Source organism: Cyclospora cayetanensis, unplaced genomic scaffold (assembly GCF_002999335.1).
Source record: "Cyclospora cayetanensis isolate NF1_C8 unplaced genomic scaffold, CcayRef3 CcayRef3_contig_79, whole genome shotgun sequence".
Classification (NCBI taxonomy): domain Eukaryota; phylum Apicomplexa; class Conoidasida; order Eucoccidiorida; family Eimeriidae; genus Cyclospora; species Cyclospora cayetanensis.
In genome coordinates, this window is record NW_020312751.1 from 24149 (window position 1) to 47680 (window position 23532).

Below are 23532 nucleotides of genomic sequence, written 5' to 3' on the forward strand. Positions count from 1 at the left end.
GTAGCGTGTGGCTGCTATGGGTGCTGTGCTTTCGTGGAGCGCTGCAGCACCAACAACAGCCGTGTCGTCGTCCTTTCAGCCCCTTCAAGGCTTCGTTGGGATCTCTCCTTGGGGCCGTCCTGGCCTCCTAAGGGCCTTCTTCGAGTCTGAGGAGCAAGCGCGTCAGTCGTAGCCGCTGCTACCCCCTTTGTTTTGGTGCTGCACGGGCTGTTGGAGGGTCATCTGTCTGCTGTTTTGGGGGCTGACAGCTTCTGAGGGCCGATGCTGTTTTGCTGATGTGCTGCATGGCTGTGTGCAGATGCAGTGCTTCCGCCAGATATGCCTTTCCGCATATTCGAGTGTCTGGATGCCCCTAGCGTTCTTCTGACCAGGCACCTGCCTCCCCCGATCGCCTTTCCAGAGAACGCCGCGAAGAGCGGCATTTTAAAGGCAGACAAAGATGGTTCTATCAGGGAAGAACAAAGACGACCCTCCGAGGGCGCGTCAAGTTACGTTGCAGGGAGGGGGCCCTCAAGGCCTTTTGTGGGAACCGTCCCCTCGGCTGCAGCTTGGATTCCGTCGGAAGGCATCTGTGAATCGACCCGTCAAGCAGAATGCGAAAAAGGAGTGGCTGCTGACCTCCGTGGGATTCTTCGCACAAGTACAGAGGAACTTCGCAATTTTTCCGTGTTGGCTGCCTCCGCGGCAAAAAAGCCCAACCGCAGTAGGAAATCTTCCGGCTTCTGTACCCCTTCCCTCTGCCCCCGCTTCCTTCGCCTCATTGAGCCGTATATGTTCGCCCTCCTTGCAAGCAGGGTCGAAGAAATTGTGCGCGTGTGGCGTCCTGTTCTCACTGAGTTGAGCGTGCTGAGCTCTTGCATGCGCGTGGGGCTTCAGGAAGCCGCATATCCTTCTCTACTCCGTCGGTGCAGCCTCTAGAGAACGCCTCCGTAAAGGCGTACTCGGGAGGGGGGCCCTCCCGACACATGGGACGGCTCAGTGTGGCCGTCCCCCGCGAAGTGGGGCCCCAAGGAAGTCAGGGGCTTCCGCCGCTGGTGCCTGCGATTGCAGCTGAGCTGCCGACTCCCGAGGATCTTGTCTTCTGCTGCTCCCCCGCACCTTCGGAGGCAGTGCCCGCAGAAGCAGCTCCGCCGCTAGCCACACTACGCTGCCATCCTCTTGGACTGGCCTCCGAAACATGTAGCCAGTTCCTGCTGGAGAGGGGCCTCAAAGGCCTTGCTTCCGCGCTGCTCTCCGTCAATGGCTCGAGGCGTGCGGAAGACTCCGGGGGCCCCTCCCTCGCGCTTGCGTGGTGGCCACCCAGTGCAGCGTGGGAGCCTGCAGAAATACCCCTAAGCCCCAGTTTGATAGTCGCGCCTTTTCAGAAGGCCCTCTGCGGAGCTGCAAAGGCTGCGTGGATGGGGGCCCCTGGGGAAGATCCAGCAGCTGCCGCTGCGAAGCGGGGGGCCCTCCTAAGGCCTCCCAAGCGGCCTTGGGATTTGTACGTCACGGCAGGGCCCCCGGCAGCGTCTCCTCTTGAGAAGGGGGGGGCCCCCGCCCAGGATGTCGCGGCCGCCTCGCATCTCGTCAGAGGCCTCCGGAGCTGCCTAGTCGCCCAAGGGGGGCCCCTCTTTGGCGTCTCCGCAGCAACGTATACCGAAGTTCTACGCGGAGTTCAAGAAGCAGTTAGTCACTTTCGACAGCGTGTAGCTGCCGATGCTTCGCAAACGCAAGAGCAACCGCAGCAGAAACAGGACGCCTGCTGCTGCTGGTCGTCAGGCTCTTCCATCGTGCTGCAACGGCTGTTTCACTCGGAGCTCAGGGCCCTCCTGAGAAAGGACAGCACTGCCTCTTGCGTCTTAAAGGTAGGCGTGCCGAAGAGAGGGTTTTTGGCCAGTGTAGGGGATTCTGGCGAAAGACGCCATCCGAAAGCCCTCCAGACGGCTGTATGCTGTGTTTGGTGCGTGTGCCTGTTGTCGCTGCTACCGCAGATTCGGTGGGGGGAACCAGAACCCTTGCTGGAGGCTGTGGGGCCCCAGGGGCCTCTTCTCCTTCTTCTACGGCATATCGGGGAACTGCAGCAGGCCAAGCCTTCGGTTCGTTGCGTAAACGTAAGCGACCCTAGCTCGTAAAGCAAATTTCGCACTTCAAGGTACAGTTCGGTTCGCGGAGCACATCGTGTCACATGGACTGCCTGTCTGCAGAAGAGCCCCCCAAGCAGTCTGCCCCTCCTCCCCACTCTGCTGGGCGGCCTTCAGATGGGAATGAATTGGCAGGGGTCTCCCTAGGATTTACGGCGTAGGATGTCTCGCTGCGTCTCAGGTTGCAGTTGGACCTCTTCAGCTGCGGCAGACTCTCGTGGCTGTCGCAGCAGCAGCAGAAGCTGCTGCTGCTGTGGCCGCAGTGTGGAGTGAGCACAAGCAGCACGAGTATGACAGCCATCGCCATGAAAGTAGGGGGCAGCAGCAGCACTTGCTTCAGCTTCGCCTGCTGGGGTGGACTTCTGCAGCCCTTGAAGGCGCGGCAGAAGCAGCAGCATCGGCTGCTGCTGCTGCAGCTGCAGCAGCTCCAGGCGAGGATCCAGCTGCAGGAGCCGCATCTGAGGGAGACGGTGCATTGGCCACTGTAAGACAAAATTAGATCGCCGCGGGTCTGCGTAGAGCTGCACACTCCCAGCTTCCAAGCTTCACGAAGTAGCACATTCAACAGGGGTTGTGAGGTGTCTTTGCAGTTCCCAATGGACTTCATCCCGCCAAGGCTTCGTTGGGGGCGTTTGCTCTCGCGAATCCTCGCAACGCCCCCTGCGGCGGAGCTGCTTGCAGTTGTTAGGTAAGCTGCAAAGCTCCCCCTATTCTGGTGCATGCCGCTTATAACCTAAATCGTGTGAATACGGAAGCGTCCTTCTGGTTTTTTGCATAAAATGCCAGTTTAATAGAGTGTATGATTCGAGTAAAGGTGAACGAACCCTTAAAATCGAAGACGTTGGATTTTAATTGGATTTAAACTGTTTTTGGCTAATATGTGACTTTTTGAACCAGCCTGGGATTCAGACTTAGATATGTATAACTACTTAATACCAGAGCTCTTTTAAATTTGATTCGCGGCGCCAAGGCATTTGTACTAAGGCCCTCCTTGCGGCTCTGATCGTAGAGTTTGATATATATATATACATATATATATATTATATATCTACATGTATAGTTAGTCTGTGTGCGCATGCAGGCTACACAAAGCAGCGCTCCTCCCAGGTCGTGACACCCTCGAGCTGCGCTGCTCGAAAGCCACCCGAGAGAGTGTAGAAGAAAGCCTCCGTCTATCTTTGTTGCATCTGAATTGTCAGGTGAGCATGCTTCGAAAGCTGCTGCCTTGGCAGGTCGCTGCCGCTGTAACAGCGCAGGCACTCCACGATTCGGAGGTGCAGCAGCGATGGCTGCGCAAGGCGTCGCAGCGGCATCACCAGCTGGAGGATCAGCAGCTGGCCGCTGCAGCCGTCGCGTGTAGCTTCTCCCTGGGGCCTTCTTGCTCCTTTCCGCTGGTTTCCCTGGCCTTCCCGCTCCTTATTGACGCATTCAAGGGGGCCCCTCCGCCCCCATCCGGAGGTTCTCGCCTGAAAGGAGTCATTGGAGGTTCCCAGGCTGCCCCCTCGACGACACTGGAAAGCGCAGCCCCTGGGCTCGGGGATTTTGCAACGCAGCCCCTTTCAAGCGAGGAGGCTCCCTTGGGAGTTCTTTCGGGGAGCTGTGTAGCGTTTTCTGAAGTTGAGGAAGTGGGGTTTGCCGTGGTGGATGTGTGTGGCGAACCTGTCGATCTTTGGCTGGTCCTAAGTCCTCATGCGGGCCTCTGTGAGGCATCCGTGAGGGCCCTGGGGGCCCTCGAAGAGGGTTGCTCCTTCCTGGGAAGCTCCGCATGGGTCCTGCTGAGTGGTAGCTGTTTTGGGGGCCCCAGAAGCCCCTGGAAGGGCATCCTCGCCTCCGAAACGAAAGGCCAAGCAGAGCGACTACCGGCTGCGGCGGGCGTGATTAATTTCAGAGGAGCTCGATCTCAAGATGCCGTTGCGAAGCTCCAGAGGAAGAAGAGCAGCAAAAACAGCGGCAGCGGCAGTCGCGAGGACAGTGTGGTGAGCGAAGAGGCTGTGTCTTGTGGAGGCCCTCAGACATCCGAGGGCCCCCACACCCAGGAAGGTGGAGGGCGACTGAAGCCTTTGAGCGTGGCAGTCCGCTTGGGTGTTGGATGTGGACGCGCGTGGGGCACCCTGTGCCCACCCCAGGGCTGCCTTCATGAAAAGGAAGCGATGCGGTCCTTTGAGCTTGCGCTGAGGGCGATTTGTCCGGAAGGCAAGCTAGCGTGATACACACGCCTCCCTATGCACACGTGCCTAACGCCTCTGCATCCTGCGGGGCTTGTGGGAGCAGTCACCCCCCAGGGGGTGCCTGCCCGTATGGCTCAAGGGGCTTCTTTTTTCGCTGAGGCGCTCTCGCCCTTCCTCGACCTCTCGGCTGCTTCGGGGCCGTGTGGCGTGTGGTGTAGGAGAGGATCCGAGCTCCACTCCGCCTTCCGAATTTCTGGTGCCGTGGAGCTTTGGTGGGCGTCTCATTGGTCCGAAGGGCAAGAACAGGAGGCGCTTCGCCAGCAGGACGAAGGCCTTTACGGCTGTCATCAACGAACGCAGAAGGGTAAATAGGGCGGAGACGCGGTTGCCCGCTGGCTGGGAAGTGCAGGGTTTTTTTCTGGGAGGGGGGGGGGGCTCTCTGTCTGATGAGGGATACCCTGTGAACGAAGGCTGGCAAGGCCTTGGAAATGAAGCTTGCTTGAAAAGGCTCGGACTGCTTTGTTGCGGCTTTTCAGGGGCCTGATGGCCGTGCCTGGCGTCGAGTACTGGTGGGGGGCCCTATGGAGGTTAGGCTTGCGATGGCTGCCGAGCTATTCAGGGTCTTGCAGTGGCCTGCAGACAAACCAAATGAGCCCTCTCTCACAGAGGCGGAAGCGAAAACCATCGCAGCGGTAGGCTCCAAACTACTAGAGAGCGCATGCATGCGCACAAGGGGAGTGCTCTCTATCTATATATATGCATATATGTGTGTGTATACATGTGTGTATATGTGTATACATATGTGTGTATATATGTGTATGTGTGTACATATGTGTGTATATATGTATATGTGTGTACATAGGTATATGTGTGTACATATGTGTGTATGTATGTACATGTATGTACATATGTGTGTGTGTGTGTATATGTGTGTACATATGTGTGTGGGTCACACTAGCCCCAATATTTGTGAGAGGGCAGACAAAGGCCTTTCTGTTTGGAGTTTCGCCATGTGCGTCGTTTTTAGGACCCCACAGTGCCGCTGACGCGGTGTCTCCACCTTCAGGCCCTAAGACCGAGCCCTCCAAAGGTGACTGCTTCAGGTGAGCCTTTGTACTCAATGGCGAAACTCGTGGAGCTGATGACTGTCAAACCGAGTGCTCCTCCCCGGCAGCTCACCCCCGGCCTTCATCTGCTCCCACATTGGTGTAAAAGAATTTGGGATTTAGGGATTGAGGCTGTGTGCTCAGAAGATGACTGGACCGCCGTTGTAAACGAAGCCATGGCGCAGTGGGTGAGGGTTTCTGTCACTCTTACCATCCAGGATCCTTTATGGAAGGCCTCCTGGAGGCACGGTGCCGCGGAAGCCACCCAGGGAGACCTCTCTCAATTGGAAGGTCCTCTCCGTGACTCTGCACTGCGGGCTTTCCGTCTTAGGGGCCTCGAGTTTGTCGCCTGCACACGCAAACTCAGGGTAGACTCCCAGGAGCTTGCCCACAGCTCAGGAGTCTCGGAAGAGGCCCCTCACTTTGCGGTTGTGGCACCCTCCGAGGCCTGCTTGGACGGCTCTGAGGCAGCGGAATCCATGGAGGTAGAAGTTGTATTCAGGGGTACCGTATTGGCGATAAATTCTGGAGGTTTTGGAGCGCTAAAGGCTCTAAGTGAACTCTTCAGAGGGTCAGAATTTACATGCTCCAATCGGATCCAGTGGTTGAGCAGCACCAGTAACAGTCACAGCACCACGTTCGGAGCGCATTTTGAAGACAGGTGGCAGCGGCTGCCACCAGAGGTGGAGACGCAGCTCCAAGATGTTTGTTGCTCCTTGACGGCTGCTCTTCCTGGTGCTGGAGCAGCTGAAATAACAGTTCCCATTGACGGGACGAGATACGTGATTCCAAGTGCAGAGGTGAAGCGGATGCTGCAGGGCCATGGCAAACCATGGATAGCAGCACAACCAGCGTCGGCGTCAGCAGGTAGCAGTAGCAGTGTTTTGGTGTGCCGTATTGCGTTATTGCCACCCCAGGAGCAGCGGAGGCAGTTGGACGAGTCTCCTGTGGCATTCCTGTAGGGTCTGCGAATTTGATTTCCAGCCGTCTTTTCCCCAAGAAATTCTTGCATCCATGGGCACGGCCAGATGCCATGTGCGTGTACATGTGAAATATATGCCTTTTATAGCTGTACATATTCGTGTACGCAATTATACTTTTCCATATATGTATATATTGATATGTGCATACCGCTTCGTAGCGAGTTTTCTGGGGCAGCGTGCGTGCGTGTATGCATGCCCCTGCTACTTGTTCTAAGATCTTGCTGGCTGTGATTCGGCTCGACATAAGTGGCATGCTTCGCTTCTTCGAAGCTTAAGTGCTCATAGATATGCACTGCATGCACCTGTGTATAGGTGCGCGTGGATCGGTATGCGTTTGCCTTAGTGCATGTGCATGCTCTTCTAGCCGGGCAGTTTGTGAATTGGTGTGCAGGGTTATTCGCATGCCCGTATATAAATAGGTATATGGATTTATTTGTCCACCAACATGTGTAGATACAAATTCCAGCAGGATTATCAGCAACTACATATCCATCCACATAAATGCAGCTACACCTCTGTGACCACACGTGCGCGCATAAGCGTGTGGGCACCCATCCATCTGCATGCTTGTAAGCCTTGTGTAAGCATATGCAGTATTAGCTCTGTGCATGTGTATGTATGTGTAGGCAACTGTGGCCTTATGCCATCCCTTGTTTGTATGTATAAGACATATGTTTAGGTATTATGTGGATGCAGACACGTACACATATATATCTATACTTCGATACACAACGCTGTGTATTGGTGAGTGTATATGTATACGTGCTTATAGATCTATGTGCATACGTATGCGCACCGTACATATATATATATATATCTGGGCATATATACATGGACACTTGGATATGCTGCATACAAATGGAGATATGCACATGTATGCAGGTGTGCATTTGCGTGTCTAAGTTATGGATTTGCTTTACGTGTATTCATGCACGCTGCCCCCAAGCCCCAATTCTTTTCCAGACATCCGTGACACTCGTGAACCTCTGCTGCGTGGAGCAGTAGAGAAGCTCTTTTATTTTATATGGAAACTTGTGGCCATAGTCGTAGAGGGGACAGTAGCACGGGCGTAAGGATCCGATATTTGGTGACTGACGTACCTCACACACACACACGCATACTTTACTCAGGCTTTGTAGAGAAAACTATAGGGCATGTGTGGGGATACACGGTAAGTGTTGCGGGCTTCGGTGATAAGAGGCCTGTACGCACCAAGGTTCTGCTGTGGAAACATAACTAAATGCACATGCAAGCTGAAGTAGAATCATGAACACTTGAAACGCTTAGCTGCAAACTCTGAGGTTTAGGTTAACTTTACCACCATAATATTCTGTACAGTCTGCAGTGCCATACGGCTTGAAAACCTAGAGCGTGCCCCAGATCACTACGAACCCTATGGCGTTCAATGTTTTCGAAGATACCTTCGAGGTTTTTGAATAGCTCAGCGTCCCCTGCAGAGCCTAAAACTGCAAATTTCAAGACCAGAGCAGCGATTCTAATGGCTACTTCCGCGACGCTCGGTATTCGATGCAAAGCCAAATGCTCAACGCAAGTAGAGGTATTGCTCATAATGTTTAATAGCCTGCTGCATGGAAAGGCTTCAGAGAAGAACTAATTTTCGGGTGACTTGCTCCTAGTGTTTGCTTACACAGGCTACTGTACACTTGAATTCCGCTTGCCATTTCGTGCTGTCGCTCTTTGTTCTTTTCCTATTCATCTTCGTCTACCTCCCTGGTCGGCTCGATGCTAATTTTCATATCCTCATTTACTCTTTGATTTGTCAGCAGCAACACATGAGAGCCGCTAAGTCCTCTACTTGTCGACCTTCACGGACAGAAACTACGTGGAAATGGGGTGGCAACTTTGCCTTTTCTATGAATTGTTGGGCTACTGAGTGCCTAAAAACGAGACTAAGGGATGCACTAAATGGTAAATAAAAAATCTGAGAAAAATAAGTACATGATAAATCTCTAGGTTTATCTCTACTTGCATGCTTGTCCAGGTACAACAACTGGGTACTGCTGCCTAACAGGTTACATAATGGTGGGTGTTTAAGAAATTCGATGAATAAGGCGCTGTGAATTGATTTCCCGTTTTCCATGGTCTCCTCTTCAGAGACCAGAGGTCCCGCTTTTGTGCCTGACAGGGCAAATACACCCTGAAATCGGTTGCATTGAAGTGAGCGCGTAACGTGCATTAGAATAAATATGCAAGCTAGAGTGAATGATTGCGATGTGCTCGGTCTATGCCACTGCTTCAGACCCTCACTGATGAAGAACGGGAAAAATTTGAACTGTTCTTAGTGAAATGCCATAGTTTCCGAAAGGGGAAGAAACAGAAATCGAAGAGCATTGTCTATGGGAATTCAGTGGATGTGTTCAGGGCAAAAAGGAAGCACAGAGAAGCGCTCGCCCTGAACCAGGGAAGCGAGAAGAAAGGAAAGCTAGGGCTGAGTACTGTGCAAGGGAATCAGGCGGGAAGTGCGAGGCGGAAGGCGGAAGTCAAGCAAGAAGCGGTAGGAAAAGCAATAGTGCAAGAAATTACGGAGGGAGAAGAAGAGCACGAAGGAGAGAGGAAGCACGAAACGATAGCAAAAGGAACTTTGGGAAGCGCAGCTGTAGAGGACGGCAAGGCAGAACCTGTAATGAAGCAAGTCGGATCAGCAAGAGGAACCGTAGATGGACCGCCACAAAAAGCAGCAAGCACACATCAGCAAAACGAAACTGCTCAAGCAGAAGAAACGGGGAGTGGAAGAGCCAAGCAACCAACGTTCAATCCTGAATGCAGCGGAGGACAGGGATCTGGTTTCAAGGTGATGCGAGCTGAACAGGATGCGGGCGAAGCAGAGAGACCAGAAAGAGCAGAAAAGGGGGATACGCCCCAAAGGACAGAAGGAAAGGAGAATGGAAACCAAACTGCAGTTAACGAAACGCCGAAGAGCCACCCAACGGGGCCAAGTACAGATGTCGCGAAGAGCCTCAACAAGCACAAAAGCATAAGAAAGCGCCCTCACGTCGCCAACAAAAATATTCCGACGTACGTTTATTGAGCTTGGGACACATACCGCTCATGAGGCACACTCAATGCAAATCAACGAGAAGGATGCATTCGCCCTAGCGGATTCATTGCTCTGCTTTCAGGGACAAAAGTGGGCAGAAACGAAAGGTGGAGGAAACGCAACAAGACAAGAGGGTAGAAGGTGACCCACTAGTCGCTAATAGTTGGAATTAAGGAACTCAATCAGAGCACGCCCGCAACTAAGCGTCTGGGAACTAGAAACACTTGAGCCGATAGACCACATTCAGCAAATGCTCACAAGAAAGCAGATCCCCCGATTGTGTGACCTTTCAGGCATCTTTCCCCCCGGATCGACTCGCCAAAAGCGCAGCTGTACCCTAGTACACGGTAAGCAGAGCAGTGCACGGCAGCCAGGAGAGGTAGTGAAGCGCGCCGAGCACGCGAAGATGCGTCGACATGTGCATACCCATAAAACCGCATGCACTGTCAAGGCGAAAATATTGAAATGAATGGCTTTCCTGCTTCAGATATCCAGAGGCTGGAAGCGTTGAAGGCACTCAAGGTGCCAAAAGTGGTAAAGAAGCAAGAGAGAAAGTTGTTTCCCCGGGCCCCCGTAAGCGTTTTCAGCGCATTGCTTTTCCCTTGCGCTTCTCTCTATGCGCACTTGTTTGTTTCAGGGGGAAAGTGCCCCTCTGCTTTGCTTGTGCAATGGGCGCACACGCGCATGCGTTGCGTTGAGAGCTCTAACATCCGACCCTAAATCTTAGATCTTTGATTTGTCTTTGCCATGGTGCAACAACTGGGCAATGTAAAGCATTTGTTCTTTACAGAACTAGCCTCCCTTTTATGCTGCACTCCGGAGTTTGCATGGCAGTACACATACTTGCACCCCAATCCCCACGTGGCAGACCCCGAAATACCCCCCAAAATGACTCCTAGCCGTAGAACAAGCTGTAGAGTTGGTCCTTCGCAACATGCATGGAGCGACGAGGAAGGAACGCATTCAAAAAGCGAGTTTGTTTCAATCGCACGAGAAGATGCGTGCAGCATGCGTGTCTGTGTAGGGACACGTTTAGCCCCCATGTAACGTGGAGATGAAGGTAAGCGTATCCCCATGATGAACTCGTGTTTCGGGTCCATTCAAGATCTCTGCATCAGTTTCGTTGATAAGGGCAAGTACGCCCCCCCGCACCTTCATGCATCCTTGTAATAGATCCTCCGTTGAGAAAGAAGTGCTGCTGAGGTTCGCGGATCCCGGCTCTGCCTTTGTATCGCTTGCCGCTGGCGTCGCCGCAGCTCGTTGCTGCGCCTCATGCAGCTGCTCACTCACCTCTGGGTCTTGGGGTGTATAGGCAACTGCAAAGAGCTCGGGCTTGGAGCGTAGCAGGTGACGAGCCACAAAGGAAACAACGTGAAATAGACGCACATCCGGGGAGGCAGATGAAAAGGAAACAGAGACACTTTTGCTCTCCCCGTATACCAGTTGCTCTAAACCACCAGCAAACTCTATTCGGAACTCCATCGGTGCCAGCGCTTGTTTGCTTTGCCGTTGCGGGTCCTGCAGTCAGTCTCCTTCCTCTGCGTTGCTACACTCCAATAAACTGCACGTTTTCATGAGAATGATGCTTTCCGCTGTTCAGAGGCAAGGACACAACAACGGACCAGCAAACAGACGAGTTCAGACACAAAACTCGCAGCGTTCTCGAACGGAAGAGGGTGCCCACGAGGTTCGCTTATTATACTGCTTCAAGAGGTTTTCCTCTGGAGTTGAATTCGAGCACTGATTCGCTCAGAAAAAGCAATAGGGGGGAAGGCGGATGTAGAAGATCCTTAGCGCTTTCAACCAGTGCCCACCGGGGGGGAAATTTCAGAGAGAAGCCAGAGACACTGATATTGTTGTCTTCTTTTATCAACGGAGATACAAAAAACCTTACCAAATCAGCCCTTTAACCGCTGAAATTCAGGCCTTCCGGCGAGCCATAAGTCCGGCGCAACCCCTGTGGAGGGCCCTGTATGGTGGGGGGGCCCCCGCAAGAGAATCTTTCCTGGGCAGGCCTCGAGGAATGATGATCATAAGTTCAGCACCTTTCTCTGAGGATCAAGTGCTTAAACGTCCACCAGCCGAGGCTCTAAAAGATTTCTGTAGCGGTGGGCCTACTATAAAAGTTCTGAGCCACAGCCAAATCCCGAAATCTCCCAGAACTTGAGGCGTTATAGTGAAAAGAGGTGGCTCCCAAGTGCAAACATAATCCCATGCCTAAACACAGAAGCCTCAGTATAAGCAAATCACCATGCATTAGACTTTTTGTGCGCTGAGGACACTGCGTGTAGCGCAGCTTATACCAGACGAAGCAACACTTAAACACTTTCTGCGACGCTGGTTATGCTTGGACGTAAATTGATAGAGAATTAACGAATCGGCATTTCTGTCCATATATTTCACTTATCCCAGGGTCAGTTAGCTCAATACAAGGAGATGCAATGCTGGGTGGTTGTGCCCTGGACGCCCTCTGCACCTAGATGTAATTGCTCGGAGTGGACAAAGCGTGCAGCGACGCGCACGCTATTCTCCCTATCGCCTCACATCGAGAAAATTCAATGGGCGTGACCAGGGAAAGGCAAAACCGTTCGTTTCGGGAAGTACTCAATCACTGCCTACTATGTTTGAAATCGAGTCACGAGTTAGTTCTCCCTACGGAGACCTTAAGTAGAGCGTTACACAGCCTATAAATTGCGCATTTATTTCTGACTAACGGCAGTGCCCCCGGGGGACCGAACCGATTTGTTACGGCCTAGGGCGTTGAAGGCCTCTCGGTGGCCCACTAGGGAAAAACTCCTCAGGCCTATCCAGCTGATGGTGTATACCTGTGCATTGCAAACCTTGAGACGTAGCAGCAGCAACAAAAGCGATTCAGCTCCAACAGCATACACCCGAAATTGTCTTAGTGTACAAATGAGGCTCTAGTAACACGAAGTGCATGTTGCACCGCGAAGAACCCAGGAAGCCTCAGTCCTGTTCTATCAACCCCCACTTTTTCTTTTTGGGGGTTTGGTAGGCCTTCTCCTCAGCACCAAACTCTCTTTCATACGTCCTAGGTGCCCCTGGGCCCTCCGTAAATTCAATGCGACGCCTCCCAGACGGACCCTCTTGCTGTTGCAGCGGCTGCTGCTGTTTCGCCTTGGAAGATCCCTTCAGAAAATGGAATTTGCGTTTTGCTGTAGGGCTGTTAACTGAGTCTCTTGCTGGAGCGGCGGCTGCGTGCTGCCCTGCCACAGCTGCAGCCGCAGCAGAAGCTGCTGCTGCCGCCGCGGGGTCAGCCGCAGCCTGGTCTACCATCCGCAACAACGGGGGAGGAATCGGCGCGAAGGTGAGTTGCTGCTGTTGCTTGTGCTGCCGCCTCTTCCCGCAGCAGCACCAGTAAATGACAGCATGTAGCACGCTCAGCAGAAAACTGCCAAGCAGCAGATACTCAAAGATGTGCCAACGAAATAAGGGCCTGAATAAACATACACGCATACACACATACACATACACACACACACATACACACACACAAAAGACCGCAGCCCATATGCCTTGAAAGGGAAGGAAGCACCCTGAAAGCATATCCTTCTGGCTGTGCTTTTAGCTCCCTTTTGGCTGCTGCCCTTAAACCTCCAGTAAAGAGGATGGAAACGCGCGGAAAAGCAGTTTGTTAGCAAGTACCATACCCGAAAAAGGGGAGATGCCGTAATTGCACCCCGAAGCACAGGGCAGCTTCTGTTCCTCGAGCATAGCGTTGAAACGAGTTCTGCAAAACCAGTGTTAACAGCACATATAACGTCGCCCTGTCTAAAGCAGCCCAAATAAGGTGCGAGCTCGAAACTCCCAAACGCTGAGCTTCTGGTCCTTACATAAGAGAACAGGACGGCACCGCATGTGGAGATGCCCAAGAGGCCGACGTTGAACAAGAGCGAGTTTAGACGCGTGCCGTCCCGCCGCATCGGGTGGATCGCGAAACAGCAGAACATCTGCAAAAAACAGATTTCCCAATCCAGAAACGCCTTAAGTTCAACGAGTAGGATGCCGCTTGCAGCTGCACGAGCGTGGAGCCTCCCGCCCCCGACTCCCACCTCCCGGCTTTCGACCCCAAAGTGCAGTACAGCATCCTGAGTTATGTACCCGCATGCCGACGGAAAAACAGCCCTTCAGCACGCAGACCAGGAAGTAGACGACCAAGAGAAAGTAGATGACCAAGCCCAGCAAGGCAGCCTTGTGAGTTGCCAGAAACTGCAGTAACAACAGCGCTCAACGCGACAGCTGCAGCATGAGTCCCAGCAGCCTGGTAGACTCGGTAATCAAGCATCTAGGTCAGCAGCGAAGCAATAGCAGCCGCAGTGCTAGCAGCGCGCCCTGATAATGCCAACACGACGGACGGCAGCGTGCAACTGAAGCAGCACGCGATAGCAATTGCAGCGACACAAGAAACCTAATTCATGCAGCGCTTCCTGGCTTGTGGGCCGATAGTTCGCCAAACGCTTGTTGGTGACTAGAAGTGTTACTGTCTGCGGACCTCTAGAAACCAGTCGACGAAAGCGAGAAAGCCTGAGGGTTGTTCCTGCGTGATGCGCGGTATGACAAAGTAGAAGAAAACGTGCAGAATCCACAGGGCAGAGATACAGCTGCCAATACACCCGAGGGTGAGCCGCACAAAGGCCATCAAGACATAATTTCCTTTTTCCTTCATGACCTTGACGAGCTGTCTGTACTCTTCTTCCAGAACATAAACAGCCTGCTTGAAGCGTCGCTGCAGCTGCTGCTGTTGCTGCTGCTGCCGCAACTCGCGTACCCCGCTGCCACCACCAAACCATCTGCCGCCGCTGCTGCATGCGCCTGCTAAATGGAGCTGCTGCTGCTGTTGCAGCAAAAGCCCAGCGGCGTGCAGCTTCTGCGCCTTCGCACCCAGTTCTCGACGCCGCTCGCTGCGCACGCGCAAAGACACAAATTGTTAGTTCTTTCTTGAACTGTGACGTGCACGCACCAAGCCGCAGCCGTAGACGCTAGAGGCCCTTGTTCTCACTTGAAGAGAGGAAGCGCCATGGGGCGCTGCCTGTAGAGAAAAGAGGCGATCAGATCCTTGGGAAGGGTGAAGAGGCCAACGCCTCCGAAAACGGCAGAGGGGATAGAGCCCAGAGCCGACATTAGGGCAATCAAATACACCGAAAAGCCAGCAGCCACTTGCACTTCATCTGCTGGAGTACCAAGAGAGCCGCTGCTGCTGCTGCTGCTCGTGTTGCTGCCGCTTCCGTCAGAGGCCTCGGTTTCGCTGCCGAGGGGCACCGCACTGGCAGCACTGCTGCTGATGGAAGTACCACTGGGATTCAAGGTGGCGCAGAAAGTTCGCATCCACTCTGGCTGATCTGCGAAAGCAAGCCGACGATTCGTGTGATTGTCTTGTTCAAAGGTGCACAAAAAACGTTTTGGCAAAGTGCTGGGAGGCCCCATAGGACCAAGGAAAGGGCTGTAGCCCTCCACAGGCGCACACAGTGTCGAGTTTTGCCGGGGAAGTCTTAGGGGTTAGAGCTTACTGGCTGCATTGACTTGATTACAGAGATCCCCGCTGAGTTTGAGATGGATCGAGCGGAAGAGAAGGAAGCAAACTCCCACTACGAGCGCTGCTGTAATCACGGAGCAGACAGTCAAACAGAGGGCCCGTCTGAAGGGTTTGGGAGATGCCGCTTTCGACAGGCGAGGGTCAGTGTCTGCCTCATAATAGAAGACGGCAAAGGGAAGTATAAAGAGCAGGTACAAGCCCATAAACCACCATGCGCAGCGCCAGTAGACTCGCATGTCGAGACCTAAGTAATTCACACCCCACAGGCAAACAGACAGACAAGAAGATACGCAAACACATAGGCCCAAGATCCTGACATCCCCATATCTGCGTTTCTGTAGCTCTTTCCAAGGCTGTCTGCGAATGCGGGAGCCTGCTTGCTGCAGCAAGACATAGACCAACGAACGCTCAGCGGGCATCACAATGCAGTTCTGAGGATTTTCTAGCACGTACCAGCGGTAGCGCCGGGTGAGGCTAAGGGAGAGTAGATGTTGTACACATCAAGAGGAAGCCCTAGAACTAAAAGCCAAACCAGCTGCAGGCCGAAAATGATGGCAATCTTCCCCACTGCCTCCTGAGCACACAGCGTGAAGTCGAAATCCTTGCGCCCTCCAGCCACACAGCGGAACACATGCTATGCCATACATCGCGCAAAGGAGCGACAGGGCGTTTTGGCGGCTAGTTACAACGACACATACACTGCAAGGTGTGGCAGCGAGTGGTGGTATTACAGAGGGTAGCTAGCCGTCTGACAAGCTAGCCCGCTAGAATCTTACCTGCGCCGAGAGTCCGCTGTCATCTTGGTGCTCGAACAAGTAGAGAAGTCGCAAGTCGGCGAGGAGGCACACGAGCAAGTAAACAATCAGAAACAAAATAAGCAGCCAATCCATTCCTACAAATACAGCAAGCAGCCCAACGTACGCCGTGCTCGTCGAGGCCTTTTAAACGGCTGCTCCTGCAGTGGCAGCTTGAGGAGGCTGGCAAACGAAGATTTGGGCACCTGCGGACCGCTTATCGCTTAGGCCTTCGATAACGAAGTGAAGTGTGCCTTACCGGCAGAGACACGGCAATGCACCCGAAGGGAAGCGTGAAGCCCTACACCATGAGGGATGAAAGACTTCACCAGCACTTGTTGCTGCTGAATCGTGGATGGCGTTGTACTTTATACCGGAAAAACTGTCCACGATACGACTTCAGCTGCAGCTATTCCTACGGGTTAGGGTGTGTTTGCAGACAGACGTTTGTCTGCCGCCCCTGCAGCTGTTTGCTGTCGCCTGCACGCTTCTGTTCGTTGTGTCTAATTCGCCTCACAAAGATACAGTCATCACCCCTCCTCATGCCTTATGGCCTCCCCACTCCTCTCGGTTTCCGTCCGCCCGCCTCCTTGTGAAGTTCTCTTGCTTGCGTCGTGCTGTCTTTGCTCCCTTCTGTGCTGCATACGCTGAAATACGCCGGATCGCTTCGATCCAACAGTGGGAACTGCCCTGAATCTACACAAGCAGCAGCCGCTGCGGATCGTCAGTTGATGCAACTGCTGGTCGTTACCCTCCCTTTACTTGCTGTTTGTTATTGCCGCTGCACATGATGCTGCTCGCTTCACAGCAGCATCTGCATCATGGGCAGCAGCTGCTGCTGCTGGTCTTTGTTATACCTAGCAGCCACTACGCAGCCACAGGGCCCTTATTAGAGGTAGATTGCAAGACTGTACAACAGTCACTGCAGGCAAAAGCTCAAACTTAGGGTCGACCCTTCTCTGTGCATGGGGAGGGGTCCCTGCTCCCCAAAGCCAGGGGGCCCCAGGGGCCCTCACTAGAACCCAGGAAAGCCGCGAAGAAGGGTTGTTTGCAGTTATTTCTTATTCAGAGTTTCACAAAGTAAGCTGCAGCTAGAGGCCTTATCGGAGATACAACCACGAGCAGAGCCGACAGACACGTGTACCACACTGCGTAGCGGCGTAAGCTAAGCCGGAAGCATTGCGGATTGAAGGGGTCGTTATTCTTTTACACCCAAAAGTTGCGCGCTGACGAAAATATCTTTTCCCTTATCAAAGGGACAGCAACGCGCAGAACCGAGAGATGCTTGTACCTCGTTGCCACGCAGTGTAAGCTACGCCAGAAGGGCTGCTTGTTGAAGAGGGCGCCATTCCTTTTTGCCAAAAAGTTGCCTGCTGGGGTAATCTTTCCTTCCCGGCTTCAAAAAACGCTCACCTGAGGCACCACAGGGCCACGGTAAAGCGTTGGCCTTCGAGGGGCGCCCAAAAGGTCCCACCGGGATTCGAACCCGGGTTAGTGGATTCAAAGTCCACGGTGCTAACCACTACACTATGGAACCGACGACTGGGAACGGCAGCCCTCTCCAACAATTCGGGTTGACGGTGCAGATTAGTTCGAGTTTGAAAGAGTGCGTAGGGACATTTAGGGATTGGTGCACCAGATGATAGAGGGGAGAATGAGCTGAAGTAGCGGTACGTGGGGAACACGAAATAGCTGGACAGCCTGAGCAGCAGATGTGCCATCAAACTCACGAATCGCATGAAGTCCGTAAAATTGCGCAGCCGTAGTGTGCTGCCTGGTGTGCATCAGTGCGAGCGCACCTACAGTTCACCCTGTTGTATGTGAGTCAGCACACGGAGAAGCATACATGAAGACACGCAGGGAAGGACAACATGTGGCTTGACAGAAAGCCAAGACTTGCGCCACTAGACAAAATGACTGAGATAAATGTCAGTTACCAAGAAACACTATTCTGATTGATTTGACAATTAGCCTGCTGCGTAGGGCAACCAGGCACATGAGCTCGGAAAGGGGCGTTGGAGTTCTACGCAAAGCCACAAGAATCATTGTCCCCGATATATTAATACGTATCCAACAAGTGCGCAAGCGAATTCCTGTGTGTAACGAAACGTAGTATTCCTCAGACCAAGCAGGCGCTGTCTTATGCGGCACTAGTAACCTCAATTGCTGTGCCCACATGCAACCGTAAAAAAAATAAAGACGTTATTGCTCGCGGAAAAAAAGAGGCAGGGAAATAAAGAGAGATACAGAAAGCCAAGAAAAGAGGCAGTTAAGAAGCCGAATGCCTCTCTATAGCCCCATGGCTTCTACGCATATATGTTTGCTTTCATGCAGTGTTCTTTCGTCACTGCGTTAGCACCAGTCTCCTGTATATGTGCGTGTTTTCTTCTTCCTTCCCCTCTCTCCCTCTCTGCTGCTTAGTCACTGCCCTTCGATATGCTCAAGAGACCAACGAGGTGGGTTGGAGTTCGTTGCCATCTCAACATCGCGCCGCGATACCACCACGCGTACGGCCCTCGAGAGCACCTCAAGAGTTATGGAGCCTTGGTGCCGGTACACCTCGCCGTCCAGCCCAAAGATACCTGACACAACGAGAGGACAACCCATAAGAAGCATAGCGCCTAAATCGGACAAATGGAAGAATGAAGACCTGGCAACATCGCACCGAAGCACCAAGGTGAAGATGAAGCATTTCTCTGTGTGTGTCTCTCCTTCTCTGGATAAGCACGTGCGCCCAGTGCCCTTTTCTTATCCCGGAGAAAGACGACCCGTGTGTACATGATACTGGATAGTTTCTGTTCCCTGAGACCTGTTTGATGTGCGTATATCTATATTCCTGATTTAGTTGCTTCCTTCTTGGCCACCGTCCCCCGCTACATGCTTCCTCTCTTTGTACCGTGCCCTATGCCTCACCTCCGGCCCCCCTTTTGCTGCCTTCTCTCTAACCCTCCCTGCCTTACCTGGGTCTGGCAGTTCGAATCGGACGCGCGTGACGGGCAGTCTCTCAGTGCCCTTGCAATGCGGCCCCAATCTCGGCAGATCTTTGCTGTAAGACATCAAGCGGGGTGGGGAGATGCCTGGAAAACATCCACCCGCACTCACAACCACATAAGCACGTACACATGTACGCATGTACACACACACACACACACACAGATGTAGACCCAGGGGTAGAGAGATATGCGGCGAAGAGGAGGCTAAAAGGAAGGCGAGAGACGCAAGTTTAAAATCGAGGAAGTCAATAGCCTTATGGCATGCTGGCACTCATGCAGGGTTGGGGAGTTCACCGGCTTTGATGAGAAGCAGCCAGGCGAAGTCTGAGTTGAGCTGCGCCCAGGGCGTTGCGCAAACATCGTCTGTCCAGTGTTGCACCAAGTCTAAGGAGATAGACAGGTATGCACCTGAGGAGGCAGTGCCACAGCAAGTAATCTAGCGGTCAGTATTCTCGCGGAAGGACAATGCAGAGGAAGACAGGCAGAGTGGCACTTCCTGAGAGCATTGGCTAGAAGGCGCAAGTCAAGAACCTAGAGTACTTCGTTTATCCCGAAACCTTGACCAGCAAGCGAGCCTAATCTTAAGATCTTTACGGACCTTTCCTGTAAATCGTTTTTCCATTTGGAAGCGTCGCTTCAAGCGACACAGACTGAGTTTTCATGCAGATGAACTGGTAAAGCGGGGAGAGCAAGTAGCGGTAGTGCCCTGTCCACCGGAGGTCCTCGCTGTGGACCATGCAGGTTCCCAGATAGCCTGAGCCTCATACACACGAATCCAAGGGCAGAGGTGAGACGCGTCGAGAAAGGAGGAAAGGGCCCAGAGATGGGGATCAGATGAAAGTGCCAAAATGTGGGTGGCAGAGAAAGGAATGGCTTGAAGGAGCGGTATGTAGCAATGGGCAGCTTTTACTGCTAACCGAATTCCAAGCTGTTGACGCAGTAGTTGATGTGGTCGCCGGCGATGACCTTCATGATGCTCACGTATGCAGACTGCCCCTCAGATATTCTCTGCAGCCATTAAAGCATACAAGGCGTTTCATGGCGCAGATAGGTAGACAAGGAGCAATGCACCACAATAACCCTGAACAGGGATGTTGCAAGAGCATGCAGGCACCTAAGCAGCAAGAGGGCCGATTGGACTGCAAAGCGAAGCCAAAAGCTTCTTGGAAAACCGACAAGCAACGCTGCAGGAACAGTCCTTGCAGGCTGGTAACCAGTAGCAAAAATTAGGGAGAGCAAGCTTCCGGCATGCGTAAAACAAAGACTCTCAGGCGCAGGAAGACTTCGGAAGGGAGGCAGAGAGCTCTGAAGACGGCTTTGCACTGTGCTAATGCTGGGTGCTTACCCTGCACCAGTAGTGCAGCATGGGCAGTGCGCCTCCGAGTCGGTTAAGTGGAGCATCCTTGCCTGGTCCAATCCGTCGTACAAAAGCGTTTAGATGCCCCAAGTGTTCTCTTGTTGCTGCAAGCTCCTTATTGATGTCTTGCAACCGCTCTTCGACCCGTATCCAATCGTCAGCTCCGTCGCTAACCGTCCCTGAACTCGCGCTACCCTTGCGTTCTTCTTCTCGGTCCTCCATAGGGTGTAGCAACGTTCTCTCCAGTTCTAGAGCCGTCCGAATTACAAAGCTCAGAGCCTGCCGCGTTGAGTCGCTTGATTCGGTTTTTGCCAGACGGGTAGAGTGCTTCCGCACTGCTCTTGAGGCCGCGGCAAGGGCCCTATCTCTCTCTGACAACCCTGGCAGCTGCCGCTCTTTCTCTTCATCCCATAGTTGAGCCTCTTCGCTATCGAATGAAGGCATCTCCTCCCTGCTGGTTTCTTGGGGTCCGAGGCTGCGCTGGCAGCGTTGCTTCAAGTAATCGAGTGCATGCCGCAACCGCACGTCTTTGGGCCATGCAGTGACTCCCTGCTGACGTTCTTCCGTCCTCTCCGCCTTCACCAGATCCGGCGCCTTGCCGCTGTGTGCTTTCGCTCGCGATGCTAGCTTCTCGAAAGGTGACTCCACATGATCTGTTAAGTCGTCGCGGGGTGCAGGGTCTCTCCCGTCAGCAGGGCCTCCTAGCCATCTGCACTGCAGCGCCTCCTTCTCGTGTACTAACCGGCTTATCTTCGCCTCCGTCTCCGCAATATAATCTTTCCCCGCCAAGACGGCTCCCTCAGAGAACAAGAACTCTGAGCACCATGTGTTGCTTGTGCCCACGGGAACTGGCGTCACCGCCACTTGCGACTTCCACGGCTTTGGTGAAGCTCTACATGTTCTGATGCTGCCGGGCCGGTGTCTGTGGCTAGAGGTGCTCGGTGCTGGCGCCGCCCTTGCCGCCGCAGTGCGTCCGTTAACGATTCCAGTCTTGGCTTGTGCCTCAGCTTCACACTCTCGTTCGATCTCTCTATCTGATCTCACGTCCTCGTCGGTCTCGGGCATTTCTGCTCGCTCGGACTCCCCCCTTGCCGCAGTGACCTCTTGTAATAGCTTGGTGACTGTATTGAAGCTGCCATCGCCACCCAGCAGCAAGCAATGAGAAAAAAGCGGAGCAAACGCGAAAAGCAGCAGATATAGGAAGTGCATCGAGGACTTCTGCAGCACCACCGGCAGCAAGTGGAATCGGCTCCACGCATGTAAAGTCTGCATCCAAACATCGCTACGCACCACAAGCCGCGAGCGCGATGTAGTCTCGGATGCGCAAACGTTCAGGGTTTTGCGTACCTGATGGCATGCTAGCAGAAGCAGAGGCTACATTCTATTGTGAGGTCATTGTGCATTTAAGGCCTATGGCCTTACTTACAGGGGCAATGATATCCCTGTACTGTTGCAGCGCTCGGTGCGCTCCGCTCGCTGGGTTGATAAGCACCAAAGCAATGTGCCTCTGCTGGGCTCTTGAGGGATGTTCTTCCGAACTCCCTATGTCCTTAGTCCCTTCTATTGGGTATAAGCGGGCGTAAGCTCTATCCAAGGGAGCCGCACGACGGGAAAGTCCTTCGGAGGCGCAGGTGGTGACTCGTGGGAACAAGCAGTACGCAACAAGAGAGGCAAACAGAGCAATGAACAAGACGGCAATGTGATCTGCTGTTGCTGCTTCTGTTGCAACTGTAGTGGTGACAGCGAAATACCGCAAAAATCCGGAAACAATAAGGAAAGGTCTGGTGAAAATGCGTAAGAGTTGCAGCACCGGCAGAAGCAGCAGCACCGCAACGAGCACAGCCACAGGAATTCCGCGTTTGACCAAAAATGAATGGAAATGCGGAATCAGAGGAAAGAGTTCTTCGCGCCCTGATGGAAAGGACACGCGGTTATCCGATTTGAAAGTCGCCTTTATTTCATTTTGCTGTACTTCAGGGAGTGTTGCTTTCGTTGTGAGACCTGCTCCATCCCTATCCTCCTCCGCCGTGGCTACACTCCTCCTGCCCAGGATCATTCTTTTCATTAAAGCCTCAACATCTTTCCACAGCTCCAGAGGGAACAGGGGGACCCCGCAGAGCTGATAGTTAACAGAGGCAACCACTTCGTCTAACAAAGCGTAATCTTCTGCATTGAACGTGCGCACACATGCACATCCCAACCCGTCCACCAAAAAAAAACCAGTTCTAGAGGGCTGCCTCTCTAGGCCTCGAAAGCTACGTTTTAGAAAGCCCAGCAGCTAGCTTTTCATCAAACGAGGCACGCAAGAAGCTATGGCTAAAGGTATGAGGCTTAGAGCCTAGCATTTGCTCATAGTCTGGTGCACAAGGAGGAAAAGCTTTGCACATTGAGATTAGGGCTTAGTGTCGATAAAGCTGACGCAGATCTTCTTCCTCCGAAATGGTATGGGTCACTTTAGCGCGCTGCACGCAGTCCACCATAGTGTGGAAAGAGTCGGCCACGAACTTGAAATATAAGGACCTAGTAGACAAATATTGCTACTCTAAAATATAATACAGATCCACTGAAGCAAATCGGCAAGTGCTCAGCAACACTGGAAGCCCCAGAACACGATAGGTTTTCAAGTCGAACGACTGGCCTTGTACCACCAGCTACCGGGGGACGCTAGGAATCGCGAATACGGCTTCCTTTTCCGTAAAACCCACTAAAAAAATAGTATTTTGGAATCTCTGAGTATATTTTTGCTAAATACCCCACATCCTAGGTTTTAAGCCTACATAATTGCTGCGGGCACCCTGGAGGGATAACGATTCAAACCGCAATGATGCGGTTTTAACTCTTTTATTTATTGTTCTTACCCTGCTCTCCCAAACACGGAAACTGCACTTTAAAACTTTAATTTTTTTCTGTGGTTAGTAAACGCATCACAAAATTGCAAGATGAAGAATACGAGACTCTCTACTGTAAACCGCTAACCGTATGCCTTAAGCCATCACCCATGCTGATGACCGCATGTCTAGGTCCCTCTTTGGAGGGCTTCTTGGAGCTGGCCCTCATAATTTTGAAGTATACAGCTCAAACCCCTTGCGCTAATGGCCAGGCACTAGCCCTTGGAGTGTGCGACTGTAACGCAAGCCTTGTCTATACTGTTTCATTTGAAGGTCGCCGTAAAAAGACACTTAACTCTTGACTCAATACAAGCTTGATAGAAAGCTAGCGAGTTGTCTCCTAAACCACATCCCTTCTTTGTTAGCTCTTTGATCTGTGAATTCCACCATTAGAGAAGCCGGAGAGCTAGTTTTGCGTAGTTGCGCCTTCGTAGTAATTCAAGCATTCAAAGCTAGTTGCCAATAGCATCCAGCGCTCATGGACACACCTTGTCGTCTGCTTGTATCACCG

The 23532-nt window shown here is 52.8% G+C and overlaps 3 protein-coding genes and 1 non-coding gene across 4 annotated transcripts; 1 reads left to right on the top strand and 3 right to left on the bottom strand.

The window, feature by feature from the left end:
• The first annotated feature begins 318 nt into the window (after positions 1-318).
• LOC34620485 lies at positions 319-6356 on the top strand. The gene is made up of 5 exons (XM_026335720.1): positions 319-703; positions 1000-1393; positions 1583-1683; positions 2507-2565; positions 5880-6356. The coding sequence occupies exons 1-5, from the start codon at positions 319-321 to the stop codon at positions 6354-6356; spliced, it is 1416 nt and encodes a 471-aa protein (XP_026191505.1).
• A 4111-nt stretch (positions 6357-10467) lies between these two features.
• LOC34620487 (ubiquitin-related modifier 1 homolog) lies at positions 10468-10917 on the bottom strand. Its single transcript, XM_022733737.1, has one exon. The coding sequence runs from the start codon at positions 10915-10917 to the stop codon at positions 10468-10470; it is 450 nt and encodes a 149-aa protein (XP_022587938.1).
• Positions 10918-12402: 1485 nt separating this feature from the next.
• Positions 12403-14781, bottom strand: LOC34620488. Its single transcript, XM_026335721.1, has 5 exons — positions 14536-14781; positions 14159-14353; positions 13290-13406; positions 13107-13186; positions 12403-12892 (listed from the first exon to the last, which is right to left on the bottom strand). Exons 1-5 carry the CDS (start codon positions 14779-14781, stop codon positions 12403-12405), a joined length of 1128 nt encoding a protein of 375 aa, XP_026191506.1.
• Positions 14782-17248: 2467 nt separating this feature from the next.
• On the bottom strand, positions 17249-17320 carry Trnaq-uug. The gene has a single exon. It is a non-coding gene; the product is annotated as a tRNA-Gln (tRNA).
• Positions 17321-23532: the final 6212 nt, after the last annotated feature.

Excerpts from the sequence above, each read along its gene's own strand:
- LOC34620485 (XM_026335720.1), top strand. The coding sequence starts at position 319 with ATGCCTTTCCGCATATTCGAGTGTCTGGATGCCCCTAGCGTTCTTCTG. Across the intron at positions 704-999 it reads GGCAAAAAAGCCCAACCGCA|TGGGGCCCCAAGGAAGTCAG; the intron begins GTAGGAAATCTT and ends TCCCCCGCGAAG. Across the intron at positions 1,684-2,506 it reads AGTTAGTCACTTTCGACAGC|AAGCAGCAGCATCGGCTGCT; the intron begins GTGTAGCTGCCG and ends AAGGCGCGGCAG.
- LOC34620488 (XM_026335721.1), bottom strand. The coding sequence starts at position 14,781 with ATGCGAACTTTCTGCGCCACCTTGAATCCCAGTGGTACTTCCATCAGC. Across the intron at positions 14,354-14,535 it reads CCTCTGCCGTTTTCGGAGGC|CGGCGTCGAGAACTGGGTGC; the intron begins GTTGGCCTCTTC and ends GTGCGCAGCGAG. Across the intron at positions 13,407-14,158 it reads GCTTCAAGCAGGCTGTTTAT|ATGTTCTGCTGTTTCGCGAT; the intron begins GTTCTGGAAGAA and ends TGTTTTTTGCAG.
- LOC34620487 (XM_022733737.1), bottom strand. The coding sequence starts at position 10,917 with ATGGAGTTCCGAATAGAGTTTGCTGGTGGTTTAGAGCAACTGGTATAC.